Source organism: Maylandia zebra, linkage group LG9 (assembly GCF_041146795.1).
Source record: "Maylandia zebra isolate NMK-2024a linkage group LG9, Mzebra_GT3a, whole genome shotgun sequence".
In the NCBI taxonomy this organism is placed as follows: Eukaryota; Metazoa; Chordata; class Actinopteri; order Cichliformes; family Cichlidae; genus Maylandia; species Maylandia zebra.
The window spans coordinates 33,118,104-33,136,203 of record NC_135175.1 but is presented as its reverse complement, the minus strand read 5'-3'; the positions used below and the strand labels follow the sequence as shown (position 1 = coordinate 33,136,203).

The window sequence follows — 18,100 nt, the reverse complement described above, 5'->3', positions numbered from 1 at the left end:
CACTTCCTTTAGTTCAAGTGATGAGAGTCTTGAATCCAAGCTCTCTGAGATGGGAACAATTAAAGAAGCTGAGGAGAAAGCTCAAAGGGATGTTGAAAGAATCCTCAACAATCTGAATTATTTACATGATGAAGATCATGCAGATAAAGCTGCAGTTGACATTGTAAATGTGTTAATTGCAAACATTCAGTATCCTGATGCAGAAGATATCACATTAAGTGAGAAGTGTAGCTCACCCAAGCCTGCTTTTGACGTGGACCTGGTGATCAAAAAGGTGAAAGACTTTTTTGCATCATGCGCCCTAATTATAAAACCAGATGAAGTAAAACAACACTTCTTCAGGTTTGCTAAAATAGAATTTGAAAAAATGAACAGTGAGCTGAAAGATCATTTGAAGAAAAGCAAAGGATTTTTGACCTTTCAGAGACAACAGGCAACCTCCCCTGAGAGTGAAAGAGCTGACTCCAGGAAAAGCGAACACATGAATCCCTCAGAAGTTCCCAGAAAATCACCAACCTTAGAAACCACAGTTAAAAGTTCTTCTCCGCTCAACTTCAGTCAATTTATGCCACTTATGAATAGGCTGTTTAGTAAATTATTCTCGGCAGGACACCTTGACCTGACAAGTAAGGAAATCAAGATGTTTTCAATGGTGTTGACAGATAAAGTGTACGACCATGTCGAGTCAACATATCCAGCCCCCACGATGCAAATGGGTAAAAGTCTCTCAGAGTCTGACTTCTCTAAGACTTCACAGGGTAACTGTAATGTACCCTCTGCTCCTGATGTGGCCTATGTGCTCATAGAAGATTCAGTGGAAAGGTTCTTACAAAACCTTCTTTTCTGGTTGGAGAATGAAACTTTAACCCAAACTATTATAAATGACAAAATTTCTGGTGCCGTGGAAGATATAGTAAGAGTGCTGACCCCATCAAAGGAAGAAGTTATGATTGGAGCAGATGCTGGTGAAACAAGCGACAGACTGTTTACATCACAGTCAAGTCCAGTTACTGATCTCACCAATCAGCCAGTTTGTGTGAGTGCAGAAGACCCGGACCTGGTTTCAAATACAAGCAGTGATCAGGCATCAGTCTCTGACACTGACCCCACAGAGGGTCAAAGTCAGCCAGCAACCTCTGAAAACCCAGAGGAAGAGCTGTCAGAAACATCAGTGTCAATTCACGCTAAGCTCATTGCCAATCAATTTAGTACTCTTCTAGCCACAAGAATCGCACAAAATTTGCACAAAAATACCAGAAATCTTCTGGATCCAAAGAAATTAGACTTGGCTATCAACCATCTGACAGATTTGGTACTTTCTGAAGTGAGATGCACAGAAAACCTGGAAATTCTTAAAATTAACAGGGTTGAATTAGTCAAGGCCACAGCTGAAGGTCTTATCAAGGAGTTTGGATCTGCAGACAAGCTCTTCGATGTAATGTTGTCAGAAGATTCATCTTTTGACAACATTATTAGGAAGATCATAAGAAAGAATCTCGGTGGCTTCGTGAATCCTCCAAAGAAATCCAAACTTGCCAGGTTTTTTCAGCAGTGTTAAAAGCTTTGAAGAAGCCGTTCAGCTGCTGCTTTAAAGGCAGTACTGATGACTAAATTGTCATCTTGATTTTTTTCAAATACCTCTTTTAAAATCTTAAAGCAGTCTGGCCTCAGAGTTAACATCTGAGGTATATTTTATTTTAAAACTATTTCATTCGACTTTAATTAGACTGAGAAATATTCTTCATCGTGTCTCCTCGTATTATCGTTACCATCACCCCCCACCGGCCGAGGCAGATGGCCGTCCCTTCTGAGCCTGGTTCTGCCGGAGGTTTCTGCCTGTTACAGGTAGTTTTTCCTCCCCACTGTCGCCAAGTGCTTGCTCATAAGGGATTATTAATATTTGGGGTTTTCTTGCTGCTACTGTAGGGTCTCTATCTTACAGTATAAAGCAACTTGAGGAGACGGTTGTGATTCGATGCTATATTACAAATATTAAATTCAGCTGAATCTTAAAAACATGTAATATAGCATCACATCACCATCAAATCAAGAACTGAAAAATAAAACAAAATAAAAAACCAAACCTACATTGAAAACTGTTTGTGATTTGTCTTGTGCTTTCAAAATATATTGTCAAATATGAAAAGCTGCATTTGTATGCTCTGGTCATTAGTGCTGGTATTTTAATGTAAGCAAACACAAGGAACATACACCGATGTGTAAGTGCTACAGATCAGCGGTCCCCAACCCCCGGGCCTCGGACCAGTACCGGTCCGTGAGTCGTTTGGTACCGGGCCGCGAGAGTAGAGTCTCAGGTGTGAAATGTATGGTTTTCAAGGTTTTTATCGGTTTTCAGCGTTATTTTGTTATCGTTTTGGTCGTTAACTCGGTTTTCCTGGGTCTTTTCACATGTGTTATGAATAAATCTTCTTTTTTTCGGTACCGGTACTAGTTTTATTTTGTTGTATTTATCCGTGACACCTTAAAGGCCGGTCCGTGAAAATATTGTCGGGCATAAACCGGTCCGTGGCGCAAAAAAGGTTACAGATGAAGATGCAAAGAAACCATGAAATAATTAATGAAATAGTGAAGTTTATGAATAAAATAAACAACTGTAGCACCGTCTCAGTCTCGTCGAATCGCCCCTCTGCTTCTTCCATTCTAGCATCAACTCTTCTTAACCCTCGTCTAATATGTGCATATTGTTTGTTGTTGTGTTTCCTAAAGTCACGAAGCTCTTTCGGGATGTTCAGGAGGCTGGGCTCGTCTGCATCCATGCCCTCTGTGGCTAACCTTAGCTCGGGAGAGTAGCTCCTATCCACATGGCTTTTCTCTGTCTGCTCTTCTGTCTGAGTTGTGCCTCTCAAACTTCTTGTGACTATCCCCGTTTCCATATTTAAAAGCAATCTCACCTATTGTCAGAAAGATTACCGTATCTTATTATAAGAGAAATTTCTCCCACTTCCTGGTGTCTGGAGTCTCTAAAGTAAGCAAATGTGGTAAAGGGTGTGGGTGATTCTGGGATTGATGCAGGAGGGCGACAGAAATAAAAAGTAAAATATTAAATTTTTGCTGTTATTGACTTTGCTTTACAATATCAAACACTGAGCCAGATGCACAATAGTCATGTACATCACACGTAAACACATGAATGTAAAAAACACAGAGGTTAGGCCATCAAAGTGTGTGTAAAAGAAGTGTTTATGTCTGTCTTGCAGTTTCTGTTCCTGTCCGAGGTTTGCAGTGGAGAGCTCAGACCACACAGGACCGCCTCACCCTCAGAACATCTCCACCACCCTGCCCACTGTTAAGAGGTCAGACTCTTAATTTGTCTGTTAAACCGATGCGGTTTCTCTTTCAGTCAGACCTCCAGGGCTCAAGCTCTCGCTCCCAGCTAATTGCAGACTCGTATGGCTCTGAATGACTTCTGATCTCCTCTGGGGAAAAAGGGGAGCTTAATTTCTTCTTCTGTCTTTCTCTTTCTAATTGTGCATGTTTATTTAATAATAAACATACAACATACAATAAACAAAGAGGGATCAAATTTAAATCTCACTGACTAGGAAGCACACAGTGTTTGACGTTTTATATTAACTTTAATCTGAAATAATTTTTGCATTTTTTTCAAGTCCCCAGTGTTTCCTGATCCTTGGAGCACTCCTGGTTATCTGCTATGGTGGAGGTGGCCAATGTCTGGAGACAAATCGTTGTTCTGGGGAGCTGCTTTCCTCCAGTTACTTTACATCAGAATAGAAAGCATGAGAACGACCCTGATGGAAAACAGAAACAGCATCCAGGAAGTGAAATAAAGATTAAGCAGCCAAATTCTAGCTCTGGTTCGATGCTTACATTTGGAGGACTCTCGACCACAAACTGAGAGAAACTCTGTGAAGATGCAGAAGCACATCACGTTTTGCAAACAAGCATACTATTTTTATAGTTAAATAAACTTATAGTTTATTAGAGTTGAGTTCCTACTCACAGACAACTGAAACATTCACATTTGGAAAGCTGACTGAATACATTTTTATTTGATTAATCTAAAGTTGTTCTTCTGTGTCTGAAAACACCCACTCCCACTTACTCAACCTGTGTTGTCGTCTGCTGCTGCTGTGGCCTACAGTAGCAGAAGACAACACTGCAACTGTAACGAAACTGATTACAGCATTATTTTTAAAACCTTCAGTGAATTCAACGTTCTTCAAGATTTTTCAAGCATCCACAGAAACTTTGATCGTGTGCTAAAAATGCTAGTAAAGCTGACATCCATCACGAACAACCCACATCATCCTCTGCATGAGTCTGTGAGCTGAGCAGATCCTTGTCAGAGACCAAAACAGCCTCACTGCAGGAAGGAGCGCTTTCACAGATCATTGATCCCAACAGCAGTTAGACTCTATAACTCCTCAATCACGCTGTCATGAGTCACTGGACATTTACCTGGTGTGCAGGTATATGTGTATGTATATGTATACATGTGTATATTTAGTGTGTAGATGTGTGTGCAAGTACATGTCTATACTTATAGATACTTTTAGATATCTATTGCTTAAATAGTAATAGTAATGTAAGAATAATTAAATGTATTTCTTGCATTTCCACAACACTCTATCCATAGTCACATACTGTGTATGCTACTGTTGTATATAGTGTATTATCTTATTTATTTTGTAGTTGTTTATATTTTATTTGGATTTTTGGATTTTCTTCTGCTATCTCTACCTGAGCTGAGGTAACACACAAATTTTCCTGCCGTCGATCAATAAAGTCTAATCTTCTCATTGAATGCATTTCTGATGGAGATGAGACGTCATGCAGGACAGAGGTGAGGGGCGTGACATCACGGTGCCGTGACAACAACCTGGTGCTTAACATCAACAAAACCAAGGAGCTCATCGTGGGTTACAGGAGAGCAGCAGTAGCAGAGGTGGAGAGTCAGCTGCTTCAGATTCCTAGGCATCAACATCAGCGAGGGTGTCGTGCCATATTAAACCATTATACACCTCATTAGTAAAATAAAAAATGTGTTTAAATTGCATGAATTAATATTTATTAACGTCTCTTTGTGAGTCATACTGTGATAATGACTGCCACAAACAGAGCGTCCTCCTGTAACCATGGTTACGGGAGTTTGTTGCAAGAAGTGTTGTGAATCTCGCTGAGACAGGGAACCACTGAGAGCCTCAGATGAACCAGTCAGTCAGGTCGCTGTCTCCACTTCTCCTCCTCCTCCTTCGTCCCCTTTGTTTTTTAAGTACCTGTTAGGATTCTTTAGCTAGTTAGCATCACATTAGCTAGTTAGCATCACATTAGCAAACTGCTTCGGAGCACAGCTGCCGGAGTCGCGGGTTTTGTTGAATCAGGCGTTGGACCTGCTGGAGGAATGCTCTGCGATGATGGTGGAAAACAGCCGCCATTCAACCCATTTGAGAGCTTCAAAGAACTGGCTGCAGGTATGATTGAAAGTTTGACAACACCGACGTTGATGCGTCTGTGATTTATTAGTGATCGCTCACGTGTGCACGTGCATGTAGGTGAACGCTCGCGGCATGACGTCACACAGCTCAGTTCCTTTCTGCTTTGATGTCACAGTACGTGCCTTTGATCTTGCAGCACGTGACCTCCACTCGAGTCTATAAATAGGGGTGAAACAGCGGGACCTGAATCTTGCATTTTGCATTTTAGTTGTCGTGCGTTAAATGTACAGACCGCGATCTTCCCTTTCTGAAAGCTTTCTGAAAACGGATTTCCAAAGTAATTGTAGCGAAATTAGGTCATTGACAATGTCTTTATTCAATATTAGAATCCCTACCCGCATTACTTCAGAGGCGATTTCACCTGCTATCAGCGGGTGTTTCGATAGGCTCTCTGGATTACAGTGGCGCTTGATAGAAAATGGGATCTGGGACTCTGATGTCCAAGTAGCACTGGCTGATATGATTACTGATGTCATTCAGTCAGTTAGTGCAAGCACCATAAAAACGTTACTTCTAGGAGGTCAGGACCAATTAAATGATGCATCATCCCAGACATACCTTAGGTTAGCCGTGACAAAAATAAGCCCCGTATTGGGAGACTCTCTCTCAACCAGCTTTGCTGCTGCTCTTCATGTCACCCATGAGGAGTGTGAAAGCGCTGTGGCGCTGACACAGATGATTGAGGAGGAGATCTCAAATAAAGTCAACTCGGGTTGGGTTCTAGTCCCAGAAAACCCGGATTCTATTTATGTCACCAGAAAAATAACAAACATAAAAAACCTCAGATGCATGGTTTCTCATGCTTTCTCATGTCTGAAGAAATATAAAGGTAAGCTGAGCGGCCTGTGCATGAGGGGGGCTTTACCCACTTCTTTTAGTTCAAGTGATGAGAGTCTTGAATCCAAGCTCTCTGAGATGGGAACAATTAAAGAAGCTGAGGAGAAAGCTCAAAGGGATGTTGAAAGAATCCTCAACAATCTGAATTATTTACATGATGAAGATCATGCAGATAAAGCTGCAGTTGACATTGTAAATGTGTTAATTGCAAACATTCAGTATCCTGATGCAGAAGATATCACATTAAGTGAGAAGTGTAGCTCACCCAAGCCTGCTTTTGACGTGGACCTGGTGATCAAAAAGGTGAAAGACTTTTTTGCATCATGCGCCCTAATTATAAAACCAGATGAAGTAAAACAACACTTCTTCAGGTTTGCTAAAATAGAATTTGAAAAAATGAACAGTGAGCTGAAAGATCATTTGAAGAAAAGCAAAGGATTTTTGACCTTTCAGAGACAACAGGCAACCTCCCCTGAGAGTGAAAGAGCTGACTCCAGGAAAAGCGAACACATGAATCCCTCAGAAGTTCCCAGAAAATCACCAACCTTAGAAACCACAGTTAAAAGTTCTTCTCCGCTCAACTTCAGTCAATTTATGCCACTTATGAATAGGCTGTTTAGTAAATTATTCTCGGCAGGACACCTTGACCTGACAAGTAAGGAAATCAAGATGTTTTCAATGGTGTTGACAGATAAAGTGTACGACCATGTCGAGTCAACATATTTAGCCCCCACGATGCAAATGGGTAAAAGTCTCTCAGAGTCTGACTTCTCTAAGACTTCACAGGGTAACTGTAATGTACCCTCTGCTCCTGATGTGGCCTATGTGCTCATAGAAGATTCAGTGGAAAGGTTCTTACAAAACCTTCTTTTCTGGTTGGAGAATGAAACTTTAACCCAAACTATTATAAATGACAAAATTTCTGGTGCCGTGGAAGATATAGTAAGAGTGCTGACCCCATCAAAGGAAGAAGTTATGATTGGAGCAGATGCTGGTGAAACAAGCGACAGACTGTTTACATCACAGTCAAGTCCAGTTACTGATCTCACCAATCAGCCAGTTTGTGTGAGTGCAGAAGACCCGGACCTGGTTTCAAATACAAGCAGTGATCAGGCATCAGTCTCTGACACTGACCCCACAGAGGGTCAAAGTCAGCCAGCAACCTCTGAAAACCCAGAGGAAGAGCTGTCAGAAACATCAGTGTCAATTCACGCTAAGCTCATTGCCAATCAATTTAGTACTCTTCTAGCCACAAGAATCGCACAAAATTTGCACAAAAATACCAGAAATCTTCTGGATCCAAAGAAATTAGACTTGGCTATCAACCATCTGATAGATTTGGTACTTTCTGAAGTGAGATGCACAGAAAACCTGGAAATTCTTAAAATTAACAGGGTTGAATTAGTCAAGGCCACAGCTGAAGGTCTTATCAAGGAGTTTGGATCTGCAGACAAGCTCTTCGATGTAATGTTGTCAGAAGATTCATCTTTTGACAACATTATTAGGAAGATCATAAGAAAGAATCTCGGTGGCTTCGTGAATCCTCCAAAGAAATCCAAACTTGCCAGGTTTTTTCAGCAGTGTTAAAAGCTTTGAAGAAGCCGTTCAGCTGCTGCTTTAAAGGCAGTACTGATGACTAAATTGTCATCTTGATTTTTTTCAAATACCTCTTTTAAAATCTTAAAGCAGTCTGGCCTCAGAGTTAACATCTGAGGTATATTTTATTTTAAAACTATTTCATTCGACTTTAATTAGACTGAGAAATATTCTTCATCGTGTCTCCTCGTATTATCGTTACCATCACCCCCCACCGGCCGAGGCAGATGGCCGTCCCTTCTGAGCCTGGTTCTGCCGGAGGTTTCTGCCTGTTACAGGTAGTTTTTCCTCCCCACTGTCGCCAAGTGCTTGCTCATAAGGGATTATTAATATTTGGGGTTTTCTTGCTGCTACTGTAGGGTCTCTATCTTACAGTATAAAGCAACTTGAGGAGACGGTTGTGATTCGATGCTATATTACAAATATTAAATTCAGCTGAATCTTAAAAACATGTAATATAGCATCACATCACCATCAAATCAAGAACTGAAAAATAAAACAAAATAAAAAACCAAACCTACATTGAAAACTGTTTGTGATTTGTCTTGTGCTTTCAAAATATATTGTCAAATATGAAAAGCTGCATTTGTATGCTCTGGTCATTAGTGCTGGTATTTTAATGTAAGCAAACACAAGGAACATACACCGATGTGTAAGTGCTACAGATCAGCGGTCCCCAACCCCCGGGCCTCGGACCAGTACCGGTCCGTGAGTCGTTTGGTACCGGGCCGCGAGAGTAGAGTCTCAGGTGTGAAATGTATGGTTTTCAAGGTTTTTATCGGTTTTCAGCGTTATTTTGTTATCGTTTTGGTCGTTAACTCGGTTTTCCTGGGTCTTTTCACGTGTGTTATGAATAAATCTTCTTTTTTTCGGTACCGGTACTAGTTTTATTTTGTTGTATTTATCCGTGACACCTTAAAGGCCGGTCCGTGAAAATATTGTCGGGCATAAACCGGTCCGTGGCGCAAAAAAGGTTACAGATGAAGATGCAAAGAAACCATGAAATAATTAATGAAATAGTGAAGTTTATGAATAAAATAAACAACTGTAGCACCGTCTCAGTCTCGTCGAATCGCCCCTCTGCTTCTTCCATTCTAGCATCAACTCTTCTTAACCCTCGTCTAATATGTGCATATTGTTTGTTGTTGTGTTTCCTAAAGTCACGAAGCTCTTTCGGGATGTTCAGGAGGCTGGGCTCGTCTGCATCCATGCCCTCTGTGGCTAACCTTAGCTCGGGAGAGTAGCTCCTATCCACATGGCTTTTCTCTGTCTGCTCTTCTGTCTGAGTTGTGCCTCTCAAACTTCTTGTGACTATCCCCGTTTCCATATTTAAAAGCAATCTCACCTATTGTCAGAAAGATTACCGTATCTTATTATAAGAGAAATTTCTCCCACTTCCTGGTGTCTGGAGTCTCTAAAGTAAGCAAATGTGGTAAAGGGTGTGGGTGATTCTGGGATTGATGCAGGAGGGCGACAGAAATAAAAAGTAAAATATTAAATTTTTGCTGTTATTGACTTTGCTTTACAATATCAAACACTGAGCCAGATGCACAATAGTCATGTACATCACACGTAAACACATGAATGTAAAAAACACAGAGGTTAGGCCATCAAAGTGTGTGTAAAAGAAGTGTTTATGTCTGTCTTGCAGTTTCTGTTCCTGTCCGAGGTTTGCAGTGGAGAGCTCAGACCACACAGGACCGCCTCACCCTCAGAACATCTCCACCACCCTGCCCACTGTTAAGAGGTCAGAGGTGAGACTCTTAATTTGTCTGTTAAACCGATGCGGTTTCTCTTTCAGTCAGACCTCCAGGGCTCAAGCTCTCGCTCCCAGCTAATTGCAGACTCGTATGGCTCTGAATGACTTCTGATCTCCTCTGGGGAAAAAGGGGAGCTTAATTTCTTCTTCTGTCTTTCTCTTTCTAATTGTGCAGGTGAGTCACTCGGCGTGTGTGATGACCACCGCCGTCATCTGTAAGCTGCTGCGCTCCAAAGAGGCCATGGCCACGATGGACATCAGGAACTGGCCCCCAGTGCTGGACACCGGTACAGCGTTTCATTCATATCCGCACAGGGAAATCACGCTCGCATGAAGTACTTTAATTTAACATAAATGCAGGTCGTGCACAGCCGCCTCACAATGCAGTCTGAGTAGTTCTGGTTGCAGATATAAACCTAAAGAATGCACATTAAATGAAATCCTCTGCTGTGATGAAACCTGCCTTTACAGCTCCATCACTCTGTGATTTATCGAAAAATAAAAACTTGCTGTAGCTGCAAGTCTGTGGAGGTCCCCACCACTGCTTTAGAGAATCAAAGCACCAGGAAGTGGGAATAATTTCTCCTATAATAAGGATTTTTAGGTCCCTGATAACAAAAATGAGCAGATTTTATCCAGTTTGGTAACGTTTACATCACTAGAGAAGAAAATATAGCCACATTATTATAATTACTAAAAACTACAGATATGAAATATCCAGATTTTAGAGACCCAGAGAGGTGAAGAGCAAAGCAGCAAACAGAGAAAGCTTTGTAAAGTAAACAGTTTTAGCTTCATCCTTTTTTAATCCTTTAATCTTGACCTGCTGTCACCAACCTGCGCTCTGTGCAAGGCTGTCTGTGTGCGGAAACAACATCACATCAGAGGGTCTGCTGTTGTTGGCTCAGGCTGAGAAATCCAGCTCGACTCTGACTCACATGTACATCTGGGGAAATCACCTGGAGGAGCCCGTATGCCAGGTACACCCCTCAGATGTCTGTTTCCTAATGCGGGCTGAAGTCCTGTTGCCGATCCTGACGGTCTGGGGCCTGCCAGTCAAAAAGTCATGTAGCCAGTCACAGAGGGTGGGGTGCAGGCCGAGTGTTAACAGCTTGTGAGTGAGTTTGTGTGGGATGACAGTATTGAAGGTGGAGCTGTAAGTTCAGTTAAAATATAAGTACTTTATAATTAAAGTAACACACAAATCTTCAAAGACTTAATCAATCACAACATTAAACTCACCCTGTTTTTGTAGAGAAGGTGTTCAGGCTTTTTCATTATCTCCTGAAACCAGCTGCATTGGATCTTCATCCTTTTTCACTCAGTGAAGTCTTTCCTTTTGTTGCCATTCCTCTGCACTGGAAAAAAAAAAAAAAAATATAATATATTCATTAATAATGAATATAATATTCATTATATTCATTATATTATTAATATAATAATATTATATTCATTAATAATTAGAAAGTATTTAAACATTCTGGTCGTAGACTTTTACATTCTTCGTTACGCTTGGTGTCATAATCATCACGATCAATACATGACAGGGGAGGCTCTGAGGTAGGCGGGGCTGTCTTTGGTGATGTCACCATGAAAGGTGGGACCAGCGTCTGACACTCGGTGACTTTAAACTATAAATTGACAGAATAAACATTGAATCTGGGATGCAGAGCCTCCCTGCTACTGCAGATAAGGGGGCGGTCTGCTTGCCTCCACCCCAGAGAGAAGGGTTACATCTCCAGGGTCTGGGGTGGGGTGCCCTGAGGCACATGTCAATGTCTTAAAATATTAGAAATGATTGCCACTAATTGTGTTTGTGATGAACAAACAAAATACTTTCATAAACTTAAATCTTTGCAGTTTAAATAATCTTTTAGTTGTCCATGATGTGCGGTGGAATCAGGGCTTGCAGCAGTCTTTGTAGGCACATCTGTACCATTACAGTCGATGTTGTAAACTGGTTTCCTCAAACTCTGGAAGACCTCAGCGAGGAACACGTGACCATCCACCTCATAGGGGCTTACATCTGTCTGTTCTGGATGCAGCCGGCCGCTGGATATCAGCTCCTTGAAGGCCTGAAGCAGGGAGGGAGCGTCTATCTGTCAGAGGGGTGATGGGATGTTAGAGGAGAAGATGAAACAGACATCTGAGGGCTGTACCTGGCATACGGGGTCCTCCAGGTGGTTTCCCCAGATGTACATGTGAGTCAGAGTCGAGCTGGATTTCACAGCCTGAGCCAACAACAGCAAACCCTCTGATGTGATGTTGTTTCTGCACACAGACAGCCTTGCACAGAGCGCAGGTTGGTGACAACAGGTCAAGATTAAAGGATTAAAAAAGGATGAAGCTAAAACTGTTTACTTTACAAAGCTTTCTCTGTTTGCTGCTTTGCTCTTCACCTCTCTGGGCCTCTAAAATCTGGATATTTCATATCTCTAGTTTTTTCATAATCTTACGCTCTTCAGAATACTTAACCTTTTTTCTGTTTTCCTCAGTCCGAAAAATATATTGAAACACAAACATTCAAAGATATTTGAACCCTTTGAATCATTACGTTCATGGATCTTTTCTTCTCTTCACATTCAAATTCTTAAAGTTATGCAAAAATCAGGTCAATTTAACTTTGTCCTCGTCTGTCCTTGTTAGATGTTGAAAAATCTCTAAGTAATAAAAATTGATAGTTTTTCTTCAGAGATCCTAAATCCCTGAAAGTCACTTTAAAAAAGACCCTATATAGTCCTTCTGTGTAAACTTTGTCTCAATGTAAAAAACAAACAATCAGGCTTCTGGTTTCTAAAGTCATTAAAATGTCATTAAAATAAGCAGAAAACATGATTCTGTCTCTGCTGCAAACCTCCATGTGTATCAAAACTGGGCAACCTCTTTACCAAAAGAGTGTGGTTGATTCTGGGGTTGATGCAGGACTCACTCTTTGAGGGTGCTGCGCGGACAGGTGATGGCTTTGCTCAGGTACCCAGCTCCACCATCTCCAATCTGATTGGATGACAGATCTAAAATCTCCAGGGCCCTGTTCTGCTTCAGCATCATGGCGAGATGAAACGCACCGTCACGGGTCACACGGTTGCTACAGAAATCCAAGAAAGACAAATGTATGGTATGAAGAGGAGGAAATGTGCCCTCTGCTGGCTGCTCGACTCGTTTCCTACCTGCACAGGTCCAGGTAGCGCAGGCTGTTGTTCCGCCCCAGGCCTTCAGTGAGCTGCTCTATCCCAGTGTCGGTCATCCCCATCCTCCCCAGGTGGAGCTCCATCAGGCTGCTATTCACTGCCAGCATCTTAGAGCAGTGCACTGCCCACTCCTCCTGAGACACAAAGAGCTGGCTCAGATCAGTCTGCCTCCCATTGAGTTTTATACCTGGTGTGTGTTTGCACCTGATGGCTGAAGAGCAGCGGGCGGCTGATATCGACAGAGCAAAGAGCCTTGTTTTTCTTCAGCATGATGATGAGCGCTATAATACTGCTGGTGTCCTGTAGGGATCGAGAAAACTCTCAGAAACAGAATGATGTCAGCACCAAACCTTTTTAAAAACTGAAGCCCATCTACCAGGTCGCAGTCGGCCACTTCCAGCTCCTGCAGCGCGCAGTTCTCCTGCAGCATGCTGGCCAGTTCCAAACCTCCTCCTCTCCCGATCTTGTTACCTGACAGCCTGAGAGAGAGCAGGGTGCTGTTACCCTGCAGAGAGAACGACAGGCGGGGACGTGGCTTCCACATTAGAAACGTTGGAGCCACATTAAAAGGAATGAAAATCCAACTGTAAATGAATTCTGCTAAAATCTAAAAGGATCTCATGAGTGAAGAGGAGTCTGGCCAGGATCGAGCTCATTTTAGTTCATGGGGCGTGGGGGTGGGGGGTTAAGCACCTAATTCCTAAAGGAAGAGTAAGAATAAAGTTTATATGAGAACATATTAAGTGTTAAACCTGCAGGCTGCTGGCGAGGACTTGAGCTCCATTGGCCTGGATGTCATTAAACATTAAATCCAAACAACTCAGAGATGATTTCTCCTCCTGCTCAGAGAAAACAAACACGAAATACATCAAACATGAAACATTTTACTTACAGAAAATGATCCACCCATTGCATTTTGTTACCTACTTGCAGGAGCTTAGCAAGGTGTTCAACTCCTTCATTTGTTATGTTGTTGTACCTCAGATCAAGACCTGGTCACTCACACACACACACACGTAGTTAAAGACAGTTAAACACACCTTGTCTGAATCAGTTGACGTGAATCCACCAGCTCACCTGTAACACACTTGTTATGTTGGAGACATTTACAGAGAGCGAGGACGTCGTCGTCACTGAGTCTCTGAACCTGTCTGACATTTCCTGGAAGTTTTAGGGTGAACTTCCTGCCACACAGACAAGTTTTCCATGCCAGCAGAGAATCAATGTTTATATGGAAAATGCATTGGAAAAAACACACATCTTTAAACCAGGGTTGTCACACTCAGTTTAGTTAACCAGCCATGTGAGGCCCAAATAGATCTCTAAAAACCTGATATTTGAAATCTATAAATCTCTCTCTCTCTCCCTATATATATATATATATATATATATATATATATATATATATATATATATATATATATATATGTCTGGTCTTGCAGTCTTGAGACTGCAAGACCAGACTGACCAACCTGTGCACTGCCTGGATTGATTACAAGAAGGCCTATGACTCAATGCCCCACAGCTGGATACTGGAATGCCTAGAATTGTACAAGATCAATGGGACCCTAAGAGCCTTCATCAGGAACTCAATGGGGATGTGGCGTACAACACTAGAGGCCAACTCCAAGCCCATAGCACAAGTCACCATCAAGTGCGGGATCTACCAAGGAGATGCTCTGTCCCCACTGCTGTTCTGCATAGGCCTGAACCCCCTCAGTGAGATCATTAACAAGACTGGCTACGGATACCGACTACGGAACGGAGCAGTTGTCAGCCACCTCCTGTACATGGATGACATCAAGCTGTATGCCAAGAGTGAACGAGACATCGATTCACTGATCCACACTACCAGGCTATACAGCAATGACATTGGAATGTCGTTTGGACTGGAGAAGTGTAGTCGGATGGTAACAAAGAGAGGGAAGGTAGTCAGAACTGAGGGGATTGAACTACCAGAAGGCAACATTGCAGACATAGAGGACAGTTACAAGTACCTGGGGATCCCGCAGGCAAATGGGAACCATGAAGAGGCCGCTAGAAAGGCTGCAACCACCAAGTACCTGCAGAGGGTCAGGCAAGTCCTGAGGAGTCAGCTGAATGGTAAGAACAAGATCCGGGCCATCAACACGTACGCCCTGCCCGTGATCAGGTACCCTGCTGGGGTAATAGGCTGGCCAAAGGAGGAGATAGAAGCCACTGACATAAAGACAAGAAAGCTCCTTACCATGCATGGAGGGTTTCACCCCAAGTCCAGCACCCTGAGGCTGTACGCTAAGCGGAAGGAAGGGGGCCGGGGACTGGTGAGTGTCAGCACCACAGTCCAGGATGAGACAACGAACATCCAAGAATACATTGGGAAGATGGCCCCAACTGACCGAGTGCTCAGTGAATACCTCAGGCAGCAGAAACCCAAGAAAGAGGAGGGAGACGAGGAACCATCATGGAAGGACAGGCCCCTGCACGGTATGTACCACCGGCAGATAGAGGGGGTGGCTGATATCCAGAAATCCTACCAGTGGCTGGACAAAGCTGGACTGAAAGACAGCACAGAGGCACTAATCATGGCAGCACAAGAACAAGCTCTGAGTACAAGATCCATAGAGGCTGGGGTCTATCACACCAGGCAAGACCCCAGGTGCAGGCTGTGTAAAGATGCCCCAGAGACAATCCAGCACATAACAGCAGGGTGCAAGATGCTAGCAGGCAAGGCATACATGGAACGCCATAACCAAGTGGCCGGCATAGTGTACAGGAACATCTGTGCCGAGTATAACCTGGAAGTCCCGAGGTCAAAATGGGAGATGCCCCCAAGGGTGGTGGAGAATGACCGAGCTAAGATCCTGTGGGACTTCCAGATACAGACGGACAAAATGGTGGTGGCTAACCAACCGGACATAGTGGTGGTAGACAAACAGAAGAAGATGGCCGTAGTGATCGATGTAGCGGTTCCGAATGACAGCAATATCAGGAAGAAGGAACACGAGAAGCTGGAGAAATACCAAGGGCTCAGAGAAGAGCTCGAGAGGATGTGGAGGGTGAAGGTAACGGTGGTCCCCGTGGTAATCGGAGCACTAGGTGCGGTGACTCCCAAGCTAGGCGAGTGGCTCCAGCAGATCCTGGGAATAACATCGGAGATCTCTGTCCAGAAGAGCGCAGTCCTGGGAACAGCTAAGATACTGCGCAGGACCCTCAAGCTCCCAGGCCTCTGGTAGAGGACCCGAGCTTGAAGGATAAACCGCCCGCAGGGGCGTGCTGGGTGTTTTATATATATATATATATATGTATATATACATACATACATACAGTGTTGGGAAGGTTACTTTTAAAAATGTATTCCATTACAGATTACAGAATACATGCCCCAAAATGTATTCTGTAACGTAATCCGTTACGTTACTCGATGAGAGTAACGTATTCTGAATACTTTGGATTACTTAATATATGCTGTTTAAAACTACGCGAATGTACTATTGCTGTGATTTATTACTGTTACTGACGGTCCGCGGCTCCGAATCCGTAGTAAAGGGACCTCTGACTAATACGGCGGGGTCCGTGTGGGGCTCGTAGCCTAAAACTAGCTTTACTTTGTTGTGTGGGTGAACTTTGTTAGCCAGAGACAGAGAGAGGCGTTGAAAGACTGCTCCAACGGAACTTATTGTTTCGGAGGAAAACACGAACGCAGTGTACAGTCGAGTCTTAATAGCGTACTTACAACTGGGCTCGTCAGGCACTCTTCCTGGCAGCAGTGGTTATTATTATATTTACATGCTTCCAGCTCCCGTTTTTCCTCGATGACAGCTCGTACTTTTCCTTTTTCTCCCTCCCTCGCTCACAGACACATAACGGGTATGGCAGTCCATTCTCCCTGCAGCACGGACTACACTGCCCATGAAGCTACATTCTGCATTCTGCCTATTAGCTTAGCACAACAACAACAAAAAGGCGCTCTCTCACCCAGGAAACACGCAGAGAGAGAGCGTCACCCTGTAACCATGGCAACCGTAACGCTGCCGCCTGGAACTACAGAACGTAGCTGTCAAACAAAACCTAAACAGTCCTGACCTGCGACAATATGAAACAGGAAAGTACCGCAGTGTAATCCATTTATTTCAACAAAGGCACTGTATTCTAAATACCACCTTTTAAAACGGTAACTGTAACGGAATACAGTTACTCATATTTTGTATTTTAAATACGTAACGGCGGTAGATGTATTCCGTTACTCTACAACACTGTATATATATATATATATATATATATATATATATATATATATATATATATATATATATATATTATTATTTTCACAACATTTAACCAGGTAACTGGTCAAACATTTTTTTAACCACGTGGTTATTTTCATACTGGGTGTGCTTAGTATGAAATATGAAACACTTCATGGGGATCAAGTGGTAATAAAATAATTCTAAAAAGTGCCAAGTGAGTGAGTGAATTTTCCAAGAGATTTAAATGTGTTTAAGTCCACAGTAGTATTAATCGGTAACGTTAACCCACTAAAATCTTCATTTTTGGTGCCCTAAAGTTACATTGGAGTTTAAAGTGTAAACGCTTACCCCGTTAACGGCGTCTTCTTCAATGACTGCGAAACGTACGGATTCACTTTTACCTTTCTCTCAGCGCGCACAGCTTTATAAAGCTCTGACATGCTTTGGGCCGCCATCACTAGATACTGTTTGAGTCGCTATGGCAACACGAGGGACGGCAGCCGCGGAGGTACAAACAAGTAACGGGAGGGAAATTTTAACGTAAGGTGGATTTTTGACAGAAGATAAACGTTAATGTAGTAAAGAAATACAATAAATGAACGTGTAGGTTTGCATCTCAGTAAACAATTACAGTATGTAATAAAAAAAAAAAGATTATGGGTGAATGTGAGTGGAATTAAAAGAAAAAAACTTCAGCTTTTGAGTTTAAAATCATAAAAATAATAGAAAATCAAAAGAAAAAGTGGCTAATTAACAAGAAATAAACATTCTAAGAGAAAAGAATATTTCCAATTTATTAGTTTCAATTTTAAATTCAGGAGAACACAAATTCAAATTTAAGAGAAAACGTTTTAAGAAGAAATATCAATGGCAAAACACTTAATTACAGCTTTTATCTTTATGATCAGTTAGTGAAATGTAAAAGAAAATAAATTGTTTTAGGAAACAAAATGGATGCATTTACAAGAACACAAATTAATAAAAGTCAATAGTCAAAAAGAATTGAAACAAATT

At 42.3% G+C, this 18,100-nt stretch overlaps 1 protein-coding gene and 1 long non-coding RNA gene across 7 annotated transcripts; one reads left to right on the top strand and one right to left on the bottom strand.

Moving 5' to 3' along the window:
• Nucleotides 1-5,188: 5,188 nt before the first annotated feature.
• LOC143420400 (uncharacterized) lies at nt 5,189-10,489 on the top strand. The gene is made up of 3 exons (XR_013100210.1): nt 5,189-5,453; nt 9,562-9,664; nt 9,845-10,489. It is a non-coding gene; the product is annotated as an uncharacterized LOC143420400 (long non-coding RNA).
• Nucleotides 10,415-17,822, bottom strand: lrrc34 (leucine rich repeat containing 34). 6 transcript variants are annotated; one of them, XM_076888479.1, is made up of 12 exons: nt 17,435-17,822; nt 13,935-14,041; nt 13,785-13,849; nt 13,610-13,696; nt 13,234-13,362; nt 13,062-13,157; nt 12,837-12,991; nt 12,599-12,754; nt 11,829-11,955; nt 11,606-11,768; nt 10,912-11,027; nt 10,415-10,823 (listed from the first exon to the last, which is right to left on the bottom strand). In XM_076888479.1, exons 1-11 carry the CDS (start codon nt 17,539-17,541, stop codon nt 10,987-10,989), a joined length of 1,233 nt encoding a protein of 410 aa, XP_076744594.1. In that variant the 5' UTR covers nt 17,542-17,822; the 3' UTR covers nt 10,415-10,823; nt 10,912-10,986. The 6 variants fall into 6 exon arrangements, with proteins under 6 accessions (XP_076744594.1, XP_076744593.1, XP_076744592.1 ...); XM_076888478.1 differs by having other exon boundaries at nt 10,415-10,718; XM_076888477.1 differs by lacking the exons at nt 10,415-10,823; nt 10,912-11,027 and having other exon boundaries at nt 11,313-11,768; nt 12,837-12,988; nt 17,435-17,821.
• Between the last annotated feature and the right edge of the window lie 278 nt (nt 17,823-18,100).